Source organism: Penicillium samsonianum, assembly GCF_028829775.1.
Source record: "Penicillium samsonianum strain IBT 33392 chromosome Unknown utg000006l_segment0_segment0, whole genome shotgun sequence".
Lineage (NCBI taxonomy): Eukaryota > Fungi > Ascomycota > Eurotiomycetes > Eurotiales > Aspergillaceae > Penicillium > Penicillium samsonianum.
In genome coordinates this window covers 939,207-959,085 of record NW_026643264.1, presented here as the reverse complement: position 1 = coordinate 959,085, position 19,879 = coordinate 939,207, and the positions used below count along the sequence as shown (strand labels likewise).

The 19,879-nt window shown below is 47.7% G+C and overlaps 6 protein-coding genes across 6 annotated transcripts; 4 read left to right on the top strand and 2 right to left on the bottom strand.

Moving 5' to 3' along the window:
- Positions 1 to 1,074: 1,074 nt before the first annotated feature.
- N7471_010504 (uncharacterized protein) lies at positions 1,075 to 3,866 on the top strand (the record flags this gene model as incomplete). The annotated part of the gene is made up of 3 exons (XM_057283223.1): positions 1,075 to 1,590; positions 1,652 to 2,368; positions 2,421 to 3,866. 3 exons carry the CDS (start codon positions 1,075 to 1,077, stop codon positions 3,864 to 3,866), a joined length of 2,679 nt encoding a protein of 892 aa, XP_057132202.1.
- A 243-nt stretch (positions 3,867 to 4,109) lies between these two features.
- N7471_010503 (Zn(II)2Cys6 transcription factor domain-containing protein) lies at positions 4,110 to 4,564 on the top strand (the record flags this gene model as incomplete). Its single annotated transcript, XM_057283222.1, has 2 exons — positions 4,110 to 4,247; positions 4,295 to 4,564. The coding sequence occupies 2 exons, from the start codon at positions 4,110 to 4,112 to the stop codon at positions 4,562 to 4,564; spliced, it is 408 nt and encodes a 135-aa protein (XP_057132201.1).
- A 673-nt stretch (positions 4,565 to 5,237) lies between these two features.
- On the top strand, positions 5,238 to 6,505 carry N7471_010502 (uncharacterized protein; the record flags this gene model as incomplete). Its single annotated transcript, XM_057283221.1, has 4 exons — positions 5,238 to 5,336; positions 5,470 to 5,830; positions 5,944 to 6,302; positions 6,356 to 6,505. 4 exons carry the CDS (start codon positions 5,238 to 5,240, stop codon positions 6,503 to 6,505), a joined length of 969 nt encoding a protein of 322 aa, XP_057132200.1.
- A 584-nt stretch (positions 6,506 to 7,089) lies between these two features.
- On the bottom strand, positions 7,090 to 7,320 carry N7471_010501 (uncharacterized protein; the record flags this gene model as incomplete). Its single annotated transcript, XM_057283220.1, has 1 exon — positions 7,090 to 7,320. The coding sequence occupies one exon, from the start codon at positions 7,318 to 7,320 to the stop codon at positions 7,090 to 7,092; it is 231 nt and encodes a 76-aa protein (XP_057132199.1).
- A 1,211-nt stretch (positions 7,321 to 8,531) lies between these two features.
- N7471_010500 (uncharacterized protein) lies at positions 8,532 to 8,864 on the top strand (the record flags this gene model as incomplete). Its single annotated transcript, XM_057283219.1, has 1 exon — positions 8,532 to 8,864. The coding sequence occupies one exon, from the start codon at positions 8,532 to 8,534 to the stop codon at positions 8,862 to 8,864; it is 333 nt and encodes a 110-aa protein (XP_057132198.1).
- Positions 8,865 to 10,171: 1,307 nt separating this feature from the next.
- Positions 10,172 to 19,717, bottom strand: N7471_010499 (uncharacterized protein; the record flags this gene model as incomplete). Its single annotated transcript, XM_057283218.1, has 1 exon — positions 10,172 to 19,717. One exon carries the CDS (start codon positions 19,715 to 19,717, stop codon positions 10,172 to 10,174), a length of 9,546 nt encoding a protein of 3,181 aa, XP_057132197.1.
- Between the last annotated feature and the right edge of the window lie 162 nt (positions 19,718 to 19,879).

The following is a 19,879-nucleotide window of genomic DNA, read 5'->3' as shown; positions in this document are numbered from 1 at the left end:
TCGGAGCCCTACTGGTGATCCCTCAGAGGAGCCGGCTGTTTTTTCAAGGCGATAACGAACGTATAACATTTTGCTACCCAACAGTGCATACACTACGTCGAGGGATGGGGAGATGACCCCTCTTTTATTGCCGACAAGATCACGTCTGCATTACGTGGTACTCGATGCCAAGAACTATTCATCTGCCAAGAATTACCATTTTCGGTTAGGCAGGCATAGGCTGCGGCAAAACCGTGGTTTTGGGTATCATAGTCAAAACCACAACCGCAAGTTTGCGGTATTGGATATCAACTTGAAAACCGCAACCACAACCGCAGATTTGCGGTTTAACCACGGTTATCCATGGACAACCGCAAGAAAACCGCACTAGCATAGCTCTCGCCTCATTAACCGATTCTAGCCTATCAGGTGATACTTATACAGTTTTCCAAACTCTTTAACCTAATTTTGAAGATACGCCTCTTCTCGTAAAACAGTACAACGCTATAGATTTTATTGCTCATGCCATCGATTTATAAGGAATAATCACCTTCTTGTTAAATAAATGGCCCAATGTTGATATATAGTCTCTTATTGCTTGACCAGTAAGCGATAGTTGTCTGGAATTTGCGAAAATATATATAGTATAAGGGGAGAACAAAATATACCTTCTACGTGAAATATAAAATATTTCGCAGTTTGACGAAATCAAGCTAGGATAGATCTGATTCCTACTGAACAATACAGAATTTTCATTTGTATCTTAACTTATGTTAAAACATTTACTCGGAAAGATTCAGAGAAAATCTGGGTTCGATTTCAAATTCCGTGGACTTGGTGAATTTTTCCTATGTGGATATTCTGCGGTTTTGGTGTGGTTATCTTGCGGTTATCCATTGGATAACCGCACCAAAACCGCACTACCATCGCTAGTCATCCAATTAACATATAGGATGGGTTTTAAACAGGTCAAACCCCGGTCGCGAGCCGTTTGTCTCCCAAAAAGTTCGGGAAATTTCTGTACATTCCTCTCTTCCGCCTTCTCCTGATATCTCTTCCTCATTTCTAGTTTCTAGTCTTTGGAGACTTACTATAATGTCTCAGTCCCAAGTGTCCTTTTACTCTGATTCCTTTATCGATCCCGATCTTCGTCAATCAGATGACCTTCCTGATTTACCAAGCAGTCAATCGACCGAGACTTCTAATTCTTTCACTCCCCTTCCCCAATTGTCATATGCGCCGAAATCACTTGAGCGCGTCGGATCTACACTTCGAAAATTCTGGATTCTCTACGCTAGTGAGCCCGAGATGGAAGACTCCCGGAAGCAGTTTGTGGAATGGTGGTTAAACACTTTGTTTGGATCGACCCCGCAATGCCGCGATAGCTTACATTGGGATGGGAAAAAAACCTCGGTACTTTGGGAACATTTTGAACAGGTTGCAAACGAGAAGACTGGCGAGCCTAGGGTTATGTGTAAGCGGTGTTGTACAACCCTTACTCATCCAGGTCATAAGCGTACAGGGACCTCTGCGCTTAAAGCACATCTGAAAGGGGGTACCTGTCGCTTAGAGGAAAGGAAGCGAGGAATCGACCAATTATTCCGTAATTTAGTAGGTGTTTCATACCTTCATGAAGAGATAGAGAGAAATCGCTAATATTATTATGATCTAGCCGCGGGTACCAACAAAAGTCTTCACCAATGATTTTCTCCAGCGAAAAATTCTCAATTTTATTACCACCGCCCGTCTCCCATTTCGGATTATTGAACACCCTGAGTTCAAAGACCTCCTTGAAGCTGCCCAGCTCTCTGAATCCCGGCTTGATATTCCTTCTGCGCGGACTATCAGACGGCTTTTAGACGACACTGTCCGGGAACAGCAAAGAAATGTGCTTAGTAAACTTCCAAAAGGAAGCCATCTCTCAATTGCACTTGACTGCTGGACATCTCCCTTTTCCCAGGCATTCATGGCAATAACTGGATATTTTCTTGATCAAGAATGGAATTACTGCGAGGTTCTTCTTGGGTTTGAGCATCTCCAAGGATCGCATACCGGTGCTCATCTAAGTCAGAAAGTGATTCAAATACTCCAGGAGCATAATATCAATGATCGGGTATTATCAATTACCACGGATAATGCATCGAATAACAACACCATGATGCTAGGTGTCCAAGAGATGGTTCAATCGCATGTTCTCAGTGAGACGTCTGTCTTCCGGATTCCATGTATTGCGCATGTTATCCAGCTGAGCCTAAAAGATCTACTTGGAAAGATAAAAGCGAATCCAACCAATAAGGAGGCGGAGTCTGAGTGGCCTGATGCACGTATGCAGTCACTACAGACTAACTCCCGGCGGCCAACAAGAGATATTGTGATAACCTTAAAGAAGGTGAATATATCGCCGCACTCTCTTTATAATGATACTAACAGATTATCGTTAGATTCGAGAGCTCGCTGTCTTTATCAATGCTAGTCCGCAGCGCAGAGAAGCTTTTCTTACTCTTCAGACTACTGAGCCTAAGCTTGTTCCGATCCAAGATGTTCGCACACGCTGGAACTCCACCTTCCTCATGCTCAATCGTGCCAGGGAATTACAATCCGTCTTCGATCGGTACTGTATAGCATATCAACACGTTCAGTTCAAGCTTGATCAAGAGGAATGGCGCCAAGTCGAATATTTGCTTCTGGTCACTAAGCCTTTCTATGATTTTACTAGTGTATTATCAAAGACCAGAGACGTTACTGTTCACCATGTCTTCAGTATCTACAATCGGCTGTTTACCCATCTTGATGACGCTGAGAAGAAACTGAAACGTAAAGCTGCCCCATGGAAAAGGAGTATGCTTCAGGCGCTTCGATCGGCAAAGAGAAAACTTTTAAAATACTACACTGCAACGGAAAATGAGCCATATGGCATAGTCTATGCGATTGCAACTATTCTCTGTCCGTCAAAAAAGCTTCGATACTTTGATAACGCGGATTGGAGGGGGAACAATGGGAAAGGGGAGGAAGTCGATTTTACGAAGCATTACCGGGAGGTTTTACAGAAGGAGTTCAAGCGATATCAGCAGCAATTTAGCCAGCAAACAGTACCGGCTGATAGCCAAGAAACCGTGGATGCCGCTCAAAATGAGCTTGAGCTATTATGTGAACCAGAGACTGCGCTCCGAGCTGAAGTGGATCAGCGGGAAGATGAGTTGACACGTTATTTGGCCAAAGGCAAATATTCTCCCATTACTTATACCATGCGAAAGCTAATTGATGCTACAGGGCTCACAAAGGGTAACCCTCGGCTCTTCTGGAAGGGACATGAGCGCGAGTATCCGATCCTTGCAAAGATTGCACGAGATATCCTCTCAGTTCCTGCGAGCGGTGCTGGTGTCGAGCGACTCTTTAATTGTGCTCGGGATGTCTGTCACTATCGTCGGGGACAGTTGAAGCCAGACACAATAAAAGGCCTAATGCTTCATCTCTTCTCGTCCAAGTTTGATCTTGAACAAACCGAACTAGAGATGATCAAAGGTTATTTGTCGGTCGGAGAGGTTGCAATGCTTGATCTGACAAGGAAGTCTGTTCCGCCGCTCAATGAAGTCGAACCGATCAGTGACAACGAAGACGAGGGTTGCGAAGCAGAAAGTACATTTGAGGATGACACAGATGAATCTGATAATGAGGCCGAAGAAGAGTTATCTGCCACGCAGTCCGTAGCTCAAACTAGGCAGATACAGCAGAAGCGGCGTCGAAGTAAGACCTCTGAGGCTCTAGATGATGCTGATAATGGTCTCCCACTTCCGGTGATGCCAATTGAGGAGAAGACGCAGGCTAGGCCAGGAAGGGTTCGGAAGAAACCTAAGTTACCGGAGGGATTTGAGATTGATAAGCTGTGATATTAGAAACTTAAAAAAGAAATCGAAATTTGGTCTAAATATTTTATTCTAGAGATTTCATATGAAGAGAAACAGGTAATCCTTTACATACTGGATACGCCAAAATACTACGAAAGGTTCACAATCTATGCAGTCAGAAAAACCACAATGTTTAAATATCCATGGATAACCGCAAAAACCGCGGGTTTTTGAAGTGAAAACCACAGCCGCCCGCAGAGCGCCTGCCACTCATCTAATCCCGCAATGTCGAAGAAACGTCTTCTGCGCGAGCTCCTGCCTAGGGAAAAAGAATTCAGCATGTGGTATCTGGAAACGCACTCGTCAACCAAACAGCGGCGAGTTTCTCTGGCCTGTACTGAGTGTCAGAAAAGAAAGTCCAAAGTAAGAAATATCGTTCCTCATTGGACGACAGAGCTAACCCAGTGTAGTGCTCCGGTACGGCCCCATGCACGAAATGTGCGACCGAAGGTCGCCAGTGCTTATATGATCCAGCCGGTGATCGGAGACGCAAGGCTCATACCGCCGAGCTGTTAAACTTCCGTGTCGCCCTTTGCCGAATGGCTGCAATGCTGCGCTCTGGAACGGAGGAGGAGATATCACGGTTGATCCGGGAGATCCAAAACCTACCAACAGATCAAGATGCAGTCAATCATCTTGTTGATGGATGCTCATTGCATGGAAATCCGAAAATTCATTAAAATGCCCACTGGTTGCAGATCAAGCCAACATCGAGGGAAAGGACATATTGCAGTTCAAATCTGGGTCAATTTTACACCAGGCGAGGACGGTCTTTTGGTACTTGTGTGGGTTCTACCTCGAATTTTCACCTCATAGATCCATCATCCACCTAGGCTACCACCCGAAACGATGCCGCTCCGCCAGGATTGGGGGTGCACGGAAATCTGGAAAGCAAAATTATTCTGTTCTCAAAGCAGACTTTCCAATTGTAACCTTTTGCATACATGTCAGAAGGAAATTACTGCCACATCTCATTTCGGATAGTATCTACTCGGAAAAGTTTACAATGAAGCGGAACTCTGATGTATGTATGGGGTAAAAAGTGAAGACAAAGTTGCAGTCAGAGAGTTACTTGAAGATCGGCCATTTGCTTCGTCGATGATCTTACCGATCCGCCCAACATCGACAATTGAATATCGGCCTGTTAAGAGTCTTGGTGTGAGTCAGCTGACTGAAGCGCAAGATAAAACCACGTGATCTGCCATAGCATCATCAGCCGGCGGTTGCTCCAGCAACGGTCAATCTGTTAAGGGGTTCCAAGAACTCACCTTGTCCAAATTTTGACTTACCCGACGTCCTCCGACGAGAGAGAATAAACCTTTGGGCGTACCATGTTGCGTTCAATCCACCCTGATGTGTGCTGGGCAAAACGTCGCGATATTGTCCTGGATAGAGGATGTTGCGAGGAGCGTGCCCAAAACCCCGCCCAACACTGATCGGTTCGAGAAACTGGTGAGCAACCTAACGACGCCACCTTCAACCCCAGTGATTTAGCACAAACGCAAAAGGTCGTTACCTGAAGCCGAAAATTCGATGCCGCAGCCAGATCCTTCGAAAAGACCCTATCGAACTAGTTCCGAAACAGCATCCACCATTTCCGTCCGCCTACCTGAAGACATCGCCTGCTCTGGCCCCATCAAGTTCCGCGGCTAGTCGAGGTGGGAGGTCACGTTCATCTAGTCCATCACGCGTGAAAGCAGAACTAGCCGCCGCCACCCCCCGGGTCGTCTACGTACATGAATCTACCGACCCGAACAGCGTCGTTGCGTCTCAGCTATTGGCAACTCTAACACAGGGCTCTGAGTTCGGCCCGGATGAAAATATTGCTCGGAAAATCTCGAATGCGTCGTGTCAATGTGCTACTGAACTGCGCAGTGAAGGTTCCTGGTTGAACAAGGTCGCACTGCCGTTGTTGGAGGGGGCCATTGCGGAATTGCCGTTAGAGTGTTGGAGCATGTATGTCCTAACCACGAAGACCCTGCGTGTTCTACTTCTTTGTTGCTAAGTTTTTGTAGTTAAACAGAGTCCGTTGACCCTTAGTACTAACCTCGCTACACAGCCCGCGATACATACAACCGCAAAGTGGACCTAGTTGTCGGTCTGCCTGTTGAGTTTTGGAAAGTAGACTATGAACAGGCGGGGCTCAATACACCAGGGAAATGCTTCAGCCATATAACCCATCCACACACTGGAAAACGCATTCTGGGCCCTGGTGTTGAGATTAAAGCCGCGGACGGAAACTTAGTAGAGGCGCAAGTCCAGCTTGGGGTATGGATGACAGGACTACTTATGTGGGCTTTCGCACAACGGAAGAGTGTGAAAGACTTGCCTCCGCTTGTTGGTTGTACTGCTGTCGGAGAGGACTGGAAATTCTATATTGCAATCGGGGTCGAAGGGTCTGGCGTTCTGGGAGAAGTAGTAAGTAATACGCTTCAGTGACTATTAATAATGGCTAAATATTATTTCTTCAGCGCATCTGGGGTCCTTTATCTGACTTGGACGGCCGCACCACGAGTGTCAAACATACCACATCTCTTCTGGGAACACTTCGCCGCGTCATGGAATACACAATCGGGCAGTACAAGGAAGGAATTTTCCGAGCGGTTACTTCTGGGACTTAAGAGTGGCTTTCAGTCACGTGAACTTTCTTTCATTTTGGCCTAGCCAGCCAGGGAAAGAACTTGACGTACTCTCTCAAGCTATTAGGTAGCACAAACCACCATGGCGGGAAATTACCTTTGCAAGAGCTCTGCTTACGTATTATGGGATAGGACCGAACAACTATTGGAATAAATTGGAAGACATGCATTATATATACATGAGCCTTTACGAACAGTCAAGTTCATTTTCAATTAACACATTGTGTTGGCATCCTAGATAAAGAAAAATGAGGGTTTCAAATCCTGCTAACTTGACGCATGATTGTGATTGCTTGGCAAGACCAGTCTTGCTATTGGAAGTAGGCAAGGACTTGGAAACTTTTGTAACCCCGAATCCGAAAAGAATAATATGTGAAACGAAAAAGCTGAGGGCCTTAAGGTCAAGCCGGCGTCCGTGGATTTGAAAATCCCAGGAAGGTCAACGACACAGATGTGATTTTTATCCGGTCCATGAATCTCCAGCCGAAGAACGTCCGCGGCAAACGTGGGCTGGCCGTCGCCCATTGCGGTTGATAGACCCCCATGGTGATTGGACGAGCTAAGTTTCAGGCCGATGCAGAGTTCAGAAGGACACTTGCCTCCGTCATCATATCCCCAAACTCGGTTGCACTCAAACTTCCAATGCCATTGACACTCCAACACGCATTATTTTCATCGTGACGGGCGGCCAACATAATGGATCCAGTCACTCTGCGCCTTCCCAAGCTAGGATCTCTCCAGAATAGAATCTGAGTGTTTCCTGTGATTTGGATGAGAACCGAGATATTATCGTTCATGTTTTGCTATTCACGATCCCCTCCTGGCAGCCAGAATCTGCTCTCTATAATATCAGTGGAGTTTGCATGACAGAAGGAGCAATAGAGACACATGCAACTAGGTGATTTCAAAAGCCATGTGGTTCTGAATTCTCTGAAATAGCCTTGATCCAGTGAGGCGGAAAGCTAAGGTTCTATCCCATGGGGAAGGGGACTGATGGTGAGTCGGATTAGGGCTTTGCTTTTTTGTATGGGAGAAAAAAAGTGGGCCCACGGCCAGTCGATTTAGCAGTTGGCGTCGGATCATGCTTAGATTTTCAGGAGTTATATTCCCAGTATTAGATTTTGAACAGTCCAAAGTTCAATTAGATGAATACGGGGTTAAGAAGAAATCCAGGGGTCTTTAGAAGTCCCAGCTATCGTCCAGTTCAATTTTGGAAAAATTCCACCACTTCATCCACCCTAGTTTGTTATACAATTTAGATATTTGTCGTATATATTTATATACATATATCCACACAGCAATATGGAGAACCAGATTTTTATCAAACCGTAGGAATTTCCCATCATTATTTGCAAACAGTGCAAGATCGGAGTCCGACCAAGTGAAGTCAGTCTTCACATCCAGAGAGCCCAACACCGACTGGGATTACCCACCGGAAGGCAGTTACAGCACGCCATCCAGCAGTGGAACAGAGTGCAGCAGTGTAAACGTTGGGAAGTGCCCACCGCCGTCCACGATCCCATTCCCGGATTGTCAGTTCACAATGATGGATTATTGTGCACCCGTACATCCGAATGCTGGTATGTGGTCCGGAGCGTTGACGTTATAAAGCGCCATTGGCGTGAGAAGCCCGGCTGGAAGCCCAGTGGCAGCAAAGGTCGTCCCCGGCCAATCCTTCCTGACTGATTCGCGAAACACGTGCTATCTGGATCCGGCGAAGGACTGGTTGATAACTCGGGTCGGCCGCCTTTTCCGCACCTTCTGGTCCCAGAACGTCGAGGGCCGTTGGGTCGTATCGGCCGACGCGGCCCAGCAGTATGAGAATGCCGTCCAGCGGTTTCTTCGAGTCGTGATGGTCCCATTTTTCTCGGTTCAGGGCAGCAAGGTCGCCGTGACGAGTTTATTGGCCTACGGTGGCGGAATACCCACGTTGATTCTTCTTTTACGACGGACAGATGCTATTTATTCTAAGCTACTATAAGTCGCGGCATCAGAACAATGCCTCTCGATGGCCTGTCCGACTCCTGTTGCCCGAGGTCGCGCAGCTTATAACGCAATATCTTGCCATCGTGACCCCCTATACTCTATGCTTAACTGGTGCGAGGTGCTCACACCAGTTCTTCGCCCGATGATTGGCCCGTTGTGCGTGCTCCCGCGTCTCTGTATGGGTGGCTTGTTCGCTATACCCCATCTCGCCAAGTTCCATTGCCTCCAGATCGATCAAATGGTCAATATCCACATGAAAACTGCCCAAAGTTGTAAGCACGCAAGTAATCCCGTGCGCTTTACCCCATCTGCTGGCGACATCATGGAAATTTTCATTGGAAAGTTCAAGCACTAACCGACCGGCAAATATTGTGACTAGGCTGCGGCACTATCCAAATTATCCGCAGATAATCGATTATCGTATCCGTAAATTGCGGATAACGATATAAATTCATTATCGAATTATCCGCAACGATACGATACGATAATTATATTTTCATGTGCGGATATCCGCGGATTATCGTACGATAACAAATATTGCAAACATGCTAAGACTCGTGACCTGAACGAGTTTGCATAAATCATGCATTTTCCCCGGTATGTTTTGGAGTATTCAATGTGTAATTGATTGTATATTTGTCACGCGAATGAGTGGCCTACGATCTTTTCTCCAAATTAACCTACTTTGTCTCGCTTTATTGCAACAGCATTCAATTATCCAAGATTATATTACAGGTTATCAAATGCAAATCCATCTGGCTGCTTTGGCTTCTTCCGAATCCTCCCCGATCTCCCCTGCGTGGACCCTTCAGTTGGCATTTCAGGAAGCGGGAGATCATTATCACCATCATCCTGAGGCTCAACGGCACTATGAGGAGACGTGAAGGAAATAGGGGATGAGTACTGTTATGACCAAACATGTAAAGATTCAGATGTAAAATAGTGTTTTGTCAGCTTCATAAGTATCACCTGATGGTCCAGAATAGGATATATTAGCGAATTTTATGCTAGTGCGGATAGTTTGCTGATATCCAAACTATCGTTTAGATATCCGCGGATATCTGCAATGACGATGATGATAATGATCCATTATCCGCAATCCGCAATTTGCGGATAACGATAACGGGTCATTATCGTTATCGTACGATATGCCGCAGCCTAATTGTGACCTTCCAGGGTGCTTTGAGTTGTACCGATATTAGTACGCTATGATTCAGGGCAAATTTCGCTCTTGGTCTTAAACTGGGCTTTTGATATGTTATAGACAATTATTGACTGTATATATGCAACCTTTTGATGGGAATGGTGGTTCATTTGGTTTTGCTTGAGGTTCTTTCATTGTCCTGCGCCTCGAGTTGCTGTTTAACGAGTTCCATGATCAAGCTATACCCAGAAAGGCCTGCTGCCATATATGAATAGTCCCCCATTTGGAAGTAACAATTGGCATTAATTGAGGCTCAACCACTCAAGCCAAGAAGCGTAATGATTGAATCGGTTCAGCTATAGTGTTCTTGAAGGAAGATCTTATTGTGTCCTTTTCAACATATTCAATAGTTCTGTCACTCCACGCGTTCTCTTCGATCCAATGGATGAAGCGAAAAATATCTTGATCAAAGAAAAGGGATCTAGGGATCCACGGCCTTGGTTGTAGGGAGAACCTGCTTATGGACCGAGACTAGCCATTTGAAGACCGGCTTCTATGGATGCTGTTGCTGATTCTTCGAAGTCGAGCGGAAAAAGCAACTGACCACTGACAATTTTACCAATATGCGTCCGTCCAATCCGCTGGCAATCTTTCCTAATCTGTGACATTAGAATCTCAAGGAATTTGAGCGGGCTCTGACTGAAGCCTGCCTTCGCTCCCGGGAAACCTCGTTTGATGAATCCATCCGCAGCGACAACAAGACCGGGCGGCGTTTTCACAGACGCCACCCCCAAAAATTCACAAAGGTCCTTGTACTCGGAATATGATTCAAGATACAGCTGCCCAGAAAACAGGTTGAGCAGCATACGGAATATATCAGGTATTTCGGTTTTGACAACATCATCGGGGACCGTGTGTAGCCTAAGTCTATCCAAAGAGGGAAATCCTCGGCTTTGGCGTGGGGCATACAAATGAAGAGTGACAACACGTGATTCTCGTATCTTGGACATCAAACCATTGGCCTCGTAAGGGCTAATGATCATCATGCGCAACTGAGGTGTTCCGTCATCGACAACATGGTTTCGACTTGTCAGGACCCATCTGACAGGACGTTGGAAAGCATCAGCAACAAAGTGCGAGCCCGGGGAAGTCTTGATGGTTCTAACGAAGTCGTTGGAAGCCAGTAGACTGGATGGGAATTGAGATACGTCCAGAAAGCAGGCGGCGGAGGTATTGCGCAGCGTGAGATATGCTGGCTCATAGGCCTCGGAAGACCTCACAAGAATGCCTGTAGTGACAAATGAAGATATGTGTGGATGGATATGGTGCGTTTCGGGTGTAGCACTTGGAGGCCTCTGAACCTGGCGCTCACTTTCAACCTCTGGTGCGAGCTCGCGCTCCTGTTCCTCTTGAAGGGAGGACGAAGTGTCGAGACCTTCAAACTTGCGGCAGCGCCTCCAAATCAAATTTAGATTCGGGCTAGTATCTGAAGGACAGTTAAATAACGGCCGCGCTTGATGACCAGGTCGGTATCGCTGTTCAAGAGTTTGGCATTCGGGCTCGAGAAATTCCTGGGCTTGTCTCGGCGTCAGATCAAGACAATCATTTTGGCGGTAAGCTTGCCACAATTCCCGTTGGCGCTCGAATCGTGTACCCTGGACCGCCCAAAGGGGAATACTGTGTCGGCTGTCAATCCACGTCTCGGAAATGGCCCAGAGAAGCACGTCCGCGACAGTGATCTGAGAATTCTTGTCCTTGCCACTCAAGGCCAGGATATTGGACTTGACCTCCTCTGGAACGCAAAAGACGACAGACTGTCCGTTGCCCAATTTTCTCATTCTCATGCACGCTGGAGCATAGTCAGTCTTGGCTTTGCCTGATATGAAGAATCCAAATTTCGTACCTTGAACCAATTTGTCCTTCGTGATACCCGGACCCAGCGTGACCGCCGCACGATAATTAGACGGGAGCTTCAAATCGATTCCTCTGGTATGTGCTTCGTCCAGGAAAACAAAGCATGCTTCCATCTGTCTTGCAAACGGTGAAATTTGCAATAGTTCAACACGTCCAGTTCGATCCAGGACGCAGATGTCGTCTTTGTCGTTTACAAATACCACCGCTTGGACTGGTCCTTCGTTTGGGAGCAGTTTTAGCCAGTGCGCTGCCAAGTCATGATTACTGAGCTCCAGAATCTGTGCGCCCACATCAAGAATCACCTGAGCCGGTGGATTCAGATCCAATACCAGGTCCAATATGATCTCGGCATCTGACTTGCATGGCTGGACTTGCTGTGGAATGCAGGCCACGGAATTTTCTGGCCGCAACAAATATTCCAGCACCAACGCATTCGTGTGGTTTTGCTCCGGCAGGTCGAGTTGCGAGACGCTCAGTGGTAGGGTTTCTCGTGAATCATTCGTCCCACTAAACCCTACTGTAGGATGTGTTTTGATCTCCCCGATATCCCAGCCCGACGCAGACAACTTGTCAGGAAACTCCTTCATTTCTTTCGGGAATACGACGTGTGTCAAGAAGTAGTCTACAGTAGCTTTGGAGAACCGCAGAGCGGGGAACACATGATCGGTACAATGAGACCGGTCATCCAGATTCACTCCCACAAGCTGCTGGTAGGTGGGTGGAAGCCTAGAAGCATCGTTCGTCCACTCTTGATACTCTGCACTCGCTTGGTCTGACCCGACCAGATGATTGAAGGCGAGAAATATATCGTCGTCGCCAAGTCCGGCATAGTAGTAATTCAGACATGTCAACAGAATCACGACATCGGGATGGCTGAATTCTGACCGAAGGGAAGGGCTATCCTTGGCTCGATACGGCACACAAAGTCTTGTCGGTGGATTTCGGCTCCTATCAGGCCCATAGTTGACGCGCCATCGTTTTTGACCCAAGCAAAAGGCTAGAACGCCCCCAGCGAGCAGACCCCGTATCAACAGGAGGGATGCCCGTGTGCTATCTCCCCAAAATCCTGCGGAATCCTCGCACTCCACCGCCGCGATTTCCTCCACCAGAGGCTCAGATTTCATAATGTAGGTGTAGACGGCATCTCGAATGGGCCGAGCCTGCCTCGAGATTGACAGAGACCCAATACCATTCTCACATATGTGCCTTCCGACGTATTGAACCAAAGCTTTCTCAGCATCCTGTTTGAGCAAACGTATCCGTGGAAAACCGCCATGCGGCTGCTCGCTCACTTCAATGGAGTCGGGGAATTCGGATTGGACGCGACCAGCATAATCTCGAACCAGTTGTAACAGCTCTTGTACCACAATCCACCGTCGTGGGCTGAGTTCGACGGGGCGTTGAGATCCCATGGTATAGATCAATTCAAATTTGACGCTAAAGTTTTCATCACTTTCGTCCACAATGTCCCGGGAGTTGTGTTGGAAGAACTGCAACGTGCGAAGTAGAGAACGGCCCACGGCGCATTTCCCAGCAATAAAACACTCAAGGCTCATCAGTTTCAAAGATAGGATATGCTCGGGTTGGACGAGCAAGACACCGCCCTGCGACATACACTCTAAACACATGCGTTCAATCTCCTCTGCTTCGGCTTCTCCAAATTTCAGAGAGCGTGCAATGGGCATGTGATACACACGCCGACCCAAGAGACCACCCAACTTCGTGACCAGCATTTGAAACATTTGTCGTGATTGCGGCTTGGCCACAAGAACGCGAACCAGACAAACTCCATTCGCAAGATCTGCTACCACCATAGGAACAATAACTGAAGATTTCCCCTCGCCCATATTCAATTGCATGACGGCATTCTTTCCCGGGACAAAGTGCCTCATTGTCGCCGCAATTTCCTCCTGAATGCCTCTTATCAGGATCCCGTTCTCTATCTCAAGCAGAAGAGTCTCTGGGAACCGGATTGGCTGCCAGTTCGTATGTCCTGAATTTTCGAGTTCTTTCAGGAGTTCGTCCGGGTGCTTGAGAAGGCGAGCTAGTCGTTTCGCTCGCTGCAATTTAGTGATTGAGCACCCGTAAGCAATGAAACATTTTTTCCAATCTAGGTCTAGTGGACCCCATCGATGGCGCGACAGTTGCTCCAAAAAAAGGACTGGTGACAGCCTTGGGTACTGCTGCAGTTCCAGGGCTACTGCGATTACCTTTGCCCTGAAAGGATGGATCGTCCCTGACCAGGTGGTCTTCTCACGAGGACAGAGCTCAGACACAAGTGATCGATACACCCTGTCGACATATTCTTGACACGATGCAAGATAGTCCAAAATATTTGTCTCCAGCTCTCCTTGAGCCATATTGATGTGCTTTTCTTGTCTGCCATCTTTCAACGAAGCAACACTGCTTTGTAACTGTTCGACATAGTTTTTCTCGTACTTGGATTTGGCTTGTATACCCAAAGAGTTTAGCAACGCCACCAATGTGGAAGCTGGAGGTTGTCCTGTCGACGATGTAGAGACAAGGTTCCTTAATTGCGGTTCTTCAATGTCGATGATTGGCTGCGGGCCGAGTAGGTCATCAAAGAGCACAAAGCCACGTTTTTTCGGTGCACTTTGAGGTGGATGTGGTAGCTGGTAGGGTTGAATCTCGACCTCTTCGATCAGTTGATGGCAAGTGACATTCGCAATGTCGGTGATGTATCGCTTCAGATCTCGATTGTCGAACCAGATACTGAACAATTTTGAAACTTTCATCATCATCTCCTTTGCATCAAAGTAGTCATTCACTGTTGGATTTAATAGTGAGGACGGTGATCGGGTGGGCCACTCGCGTTCAAAATGTAGCAACAAACTTTTCTTAATGGCTTCCCGATTTTGATTCCGGAGTCTATCCCTGCGCGACATGAGTTTTTGAAATGTCTCATTCGTTTCGGGCGCAAGTTTTGACTCTGGAGTGACTTTACGCTGTTCCGACTCGATTTGACGGCGAATTGAAGTTTTAATCATCTCAACTCCCTCTTTTGGCAAAAACAACGCACTGGTTGGCAGATGGATTGAAGCCAGGTCACGAATCACAAAAAGTGAAACAATGGTCTCAAGGGCAATCATATTAGCTTCATTGGAGAAAGCAAGGGCTGCAAGCCAGATCATGAGCTGGAATTTGCCGAGGCGGCGGGTTTGTGAGCACGCGAGGTGGTGTATGCTGCACCAATTACTGACAAGAAACTCTCTTGACTCTAGTATCCACTCAGCATCGTACCTCAACCTTTTCGTGTCCAATGGAGTATGAGGGCCACGAACCCCGGTGGGTAAAGAGAGGAATTGCCAAAGATGCGAGGTCAACTGTTCGGATTGAAGTTTGCGGACAGAAGGGATCCCTTTGTAAAGCATCTTGCAAACGGCAAAGCTTCGAGACGCTGCGCAAGATATCCGATTCTTGTCGAGACTGTTGTACATGCTGTCGTGCTTCTGCGTATGATCGTCGGCGCCGAATCCTGGGGCGCGGAATGAAGATGTGCGGATTCGCTCCCGCAAAAACAGTGCTTGCTCCACATGTGGAAGTGACGGGTGATTAAGCTCTGTCCCGAGTTGGAAAATGCTCATGCGACGGTTTTGGTCCAGTATATCTGCGACTTCCTCGCGAAAGCCATGGTGCTGAGAGAGGCAGCCTAGACCTTGCCGCCAGTGGATGCTCTGCATCACTTGCTCATTATCAGGATAGAATCTTCTGGCAGGAGTGAGAGATGCGATGCTCTTGAGGAGTTCAATGTGTTCTGTCTGCAGGCGATCAAAAGACCTCAGGGACGCGGACCGAAGTATAGACAGAGCCTGCTCGGTACCGGTCTTCTTGGTGAGTGGATCTGGCAGGCAGAAAGACGTAAGAGCATGCAAGTACGTGAGATATAGCTTGCTCTGTAGGCTTCCATTGTCCAAAAGCCGTCCGAGCTGGCGATCGATGGGATACGCATGGATGGTGGTCGCAGGTTGCCAACCGATCTCGACACGAACGTGGTTGCCATCTCTGGCCCAAGATAAAGCTCCTTCAGGTATGAGGACCACTTGATCGTAAGAGTCACGGTTCGTGAGCAGAAGCGTGTTGCGTAGCCCAATCAATGAGTCAAAGACTTGGTTACTATCGACTGACATGCCAGGATATTGTCGAGATTGGATTGCAGAAGACTGTGACTTGAGGATAAATTCCAATCGAAGGCGCGGTAGCTCAACATGTAGATTTGAAGAGGCCTCGTGGAAAATACAATGCACTTTCAAAGCCTTTTCAATCGGCTGAAAAACATTGGATATTACTTGGGCCGTTTGGCACATGGTGCTGACCAAAATTGTTCCGTTCCTCTTGAGGCTCCAGGAAGCTTGACAAGAGCTTCTCTGGAGCTGCCAGTTTTGACTGGATGACAGCCATGGCGCTTTCAAGGGTCGGAATTCCACCAGGTCCCCTAAGACCGAATACCAGTGCGCATAGCCTTCCACAAACTCATCTGGAAAAACTCCAGCAAAAAGTCTAGACGGAACCAGTTGCCAGACTTGCTCCCCACCCTTCACCGCTTTGACTGACATGTCGGAATCAGTGGACTCTGGCACGGTCTCTTTTCCGAGGTGTACCGTGTAGCCCGAATACTGCTTTTGACACGAAAATTGCATCCCCGGTGTGTTGCTGGGCATTACGTCCAATTGAGATTTCCCAAATAAGCTGCGATATGTTGGATGAGATTCATACTCAGAAGGCAAACGTGCAAGCGGGAGGCCATCCACAAGGAGCTCTCCAGTCAAGAGGTTGTAGTGCAACAACATGTCTTCGCTAGACCCGGACTGGCCGGCAAACCGAGTAAACAACCAATATGTCACGTCGTTTGACTCCCTGGACCACTTAGAGGTCTTGTCATAGGCTGCCCAGGCTGCGTCAATGGCCAGGTCTAGTCCTGGGTTCTTGCATTCAACGATACGCTCTGCGAGAATAACATGGCTGCGATAACACAGAACTTGCCACCGATGGTACAGAATTTGAAGCAATGAACCTGATTCTGTTGTTAGAGAGTTCCTCCCGTTCCAAATGACTGAACAGCACTGCAGAAAGATCGAAACATCTGCCGAGATGGCGAACATAGGGGCAATGGTTTCTGCATTGAATGTCTCTGTGCAGACCAAAGCGATATGAACGCTCTTTGCAATTAAATTGGTTTTCTGTGTATCATCAATAGCCTCACTAGCTTTCGTTCTGACAAGATTGACCCAGTGGAAAGCAGATCGGCGGAGGTTGTTTAGACACTGAAGGCACATCGCACAGACTTTCTGAGAAGGAGACAAAGACAAAATCCTCAAAACCAGCCGAATGAGACTATTGATCCCATGTATGGTCTCCCAATTTTGCTGGATCCTCTCCATTGTCTCTTCAATTCGCGAGAGTACCTCGACTGTGAATACCTCGTCGCACAAAATCGCATGTCCTTGTCTCAATGTCGTGCCTGTTTTGGATGGGCCCGCTTGATTGATTATCTGGAGCACAAAGATTGTGGTTTCGATTTTTTTCATGTCCACCGATGGCATTGACAGTTCCAGCAGGATATTTTGCCATTGGATCTCCAGTCCAAGGGGCATGGTTGCAAGGGCTTTGTATTCTTCCAGTGACATGTCAGCAGGGGCATCGCACTGTGTCGCAATGACAGTATTTGGTGACGGGCCATGTGGATTCATGGCAGGTCGAAACAGAAATTGCTGCAGCGCTGAACTGTGTGCGGGGAACCTATAGGTGCAGGAAGTCTCTGTTTGATGAGTCCAGTCAAAGCCGCTCACAAAACATCCGAGAACATTGTCAAAGTATTGAAAGTGAAGTCCATTGTTGAGGCAGACATCATTTTCCGTCACATTGAGAATTAACCTGTCGCGTCGATGAGTTCTCTCGTGAGGCTTATTCTGAGAAAGAAGACTGATCCGCTGGTTACGCCCGTGGTTGCTGAAGAACGAAGAGAGACCTCGATATGTGTGTGGACGATGCTCTGCTCTGGGCCGTTCTTCCACCGCGTACTTCATATTCAAACACCGATGCAGGAAAAACAGCGTGGTGTCACGCCAGCTTCCAAAGGGCTCGGGTACTCGAAGTTCGAAGACAGTGGCTTTGGCCCTTGAACAATTGGTCGGCAGAGGCCACTCATGTATGCTGATGTCAATCGACTCGGCCTGCCTCTGATAACGTTCTCGGGGGCAATCACTGTGGTGGACTCTATCCCGAAGCCCAAGTCTCTTATCCACAATGATTTCGACAGATTCACATGGTGTCTTAGAAGATAATGCCATCAATTCCCGGTAACGTTGCTGCTTTTCCCAAAGCTCGACCTTTTTCTTCGTCCTCTCCTGAGTGGCATTTTCTTCGATGGCTGCAAGCAATTGCTGATGTTTGTGAGACTGCTCGAAGTATCGAACAGCGAAGCAGGAGGAAGTCCCGAATTCCTGGAAAATGTTCGGGCCATGGTAGCGAAGGCGAGCCTGACGTCGACTCAGATACTTTTCAGCACACGCCAGCCTCTCCATGTGCGATCGAAAAGGCAGCAAAAGTGATTGAAAGCAGTCAACTGGTATGCATGCGTCATAGTCTCTCAGGGTCTCATGTAGGTGAATCGCGGATTTGTCGCAGGCAATCCACAACTCTAAGAGCGTAAGAAGCATGACTGATGTAGCTTCGGGGTTGTCTGAATACGACGAAGACGCTTTCTCGAAGTATCGAGTCATCAAAGCACCGAGTTGACCACAGGCTGCCTCCTCGCCCTGGTGAATTTCCAGCCATGCATTGAGACCCGAAGCAACCCAATCCTCAAAGGCAGCAAGGTTGTACGCTTGGTAATCAGAATCGTGTGAATCGAGGTGATTTGGAAGCTCTGTTCGTTGGTATTTGATCAACTTCGATTGCGGCTGGAAACTTTCTCTGCACGGGCGTTTGTTGCTTCGATTTTCTATGCTCTCGATGTAGCGGTCAAGGCAGGGGAGCGCACATTGAATATCTTGACGGAAATTTAAATCACGCAGCAGTGGCATGTCGACACTGTGGCTATTTTTGCTCCTAATATGCGTCCACTGGCTTTGAACTGCGCTGCTTGTACGACTCAAGATTTCCTGAACTGAGGTGAACCAGGCAGGCACAACTGCCAAGTCAAGCTTCAGCAGTCTGCGAACGATCTTGGCATTCATAAGAAAGAGACTCTCGGAGGGTATTGCAATTGAAGCCCTGTCAACTATCGAGGTCATGAAGAAGACCATGAATTGTTTGTACAGATCGTCCAAGCTCCCTTCTGTAGACAGCCTGCGAAACACTAGCTGCAGTGTCACGCGCACCAGGAGCCATAATGCAGATCGGCGCCACGGCGATTGGCAATCACGCCACATTACTTCCTCGCGAGTGTTCTTCTGAATCTGTACAGACGCGATGTCGGTGCATCGAGGACGAAGAGTCGACATGAGAAGCTCTGTCACCATTTTGGGATGCGTGGTGTCCCTGGTCTCATCGTGCTCCTGTCCAGCCTTCTTGACTCTTGGCTTGGTTCCAGCAACGGGCTGGTGACTCATTCTGGAAATCGTTTGCGCCATGAACGCTCGGAATCCGGGTTCCTCGAAAGTTGCCCTATTCATAACCATAGTCGGACCCGGGAAATCACGGCGCAGCCGTCCCACTGTTGTTGTAACGGCTTCATTGCGAGCTGACAACTCAAAAGATTCGATGTGTATCGCATCGTTATGCCAGTATAGGAAGATTCCTGCGTTTTGCTCGCGAACGTGAATTGGGAGGAATCCGCCTACGGCCTGGTTAGAAATGAGCACAATGATTTGCGTGTTGCAATGCTTACCCCGAATAGGTAGCTCTGCCAGACTCATCTCGAGCTGCTTTTCATCAACATCCCCATGAGGGCTGTATGCTTTTCTTAGGCGAGAAACCATCACAGTGGCCTTACGTACGATAGTAGTATCTGCGGTTGGAACGTAATCGCTGAAACTGCGGAGAGCATCAACGACGCTCTCGAGGAGACGATGTTCTTGTTGCACATTGTAATCTTCTGCCTGGGGAACCTCTGGTGGGAGAAATATGTGGCGGAACAGGTACAATGTCTCCTCTAACGTCATTGACTTGGATGCAAGAGAATCTTCCATGACGAAGAGTTTGACAGAGGGACGAATGAAGTGGGAGTTTGATTTGGATTGCAGGGAACCAGTTTTGGGTCCAATTTTTGCTTAGTTGGGTTGCGAGGAGACTTTAGAGAGTGGCTAATGAACTTAGGAACGTCTTTAAATCAACAGGCTGAACCCCTTTAT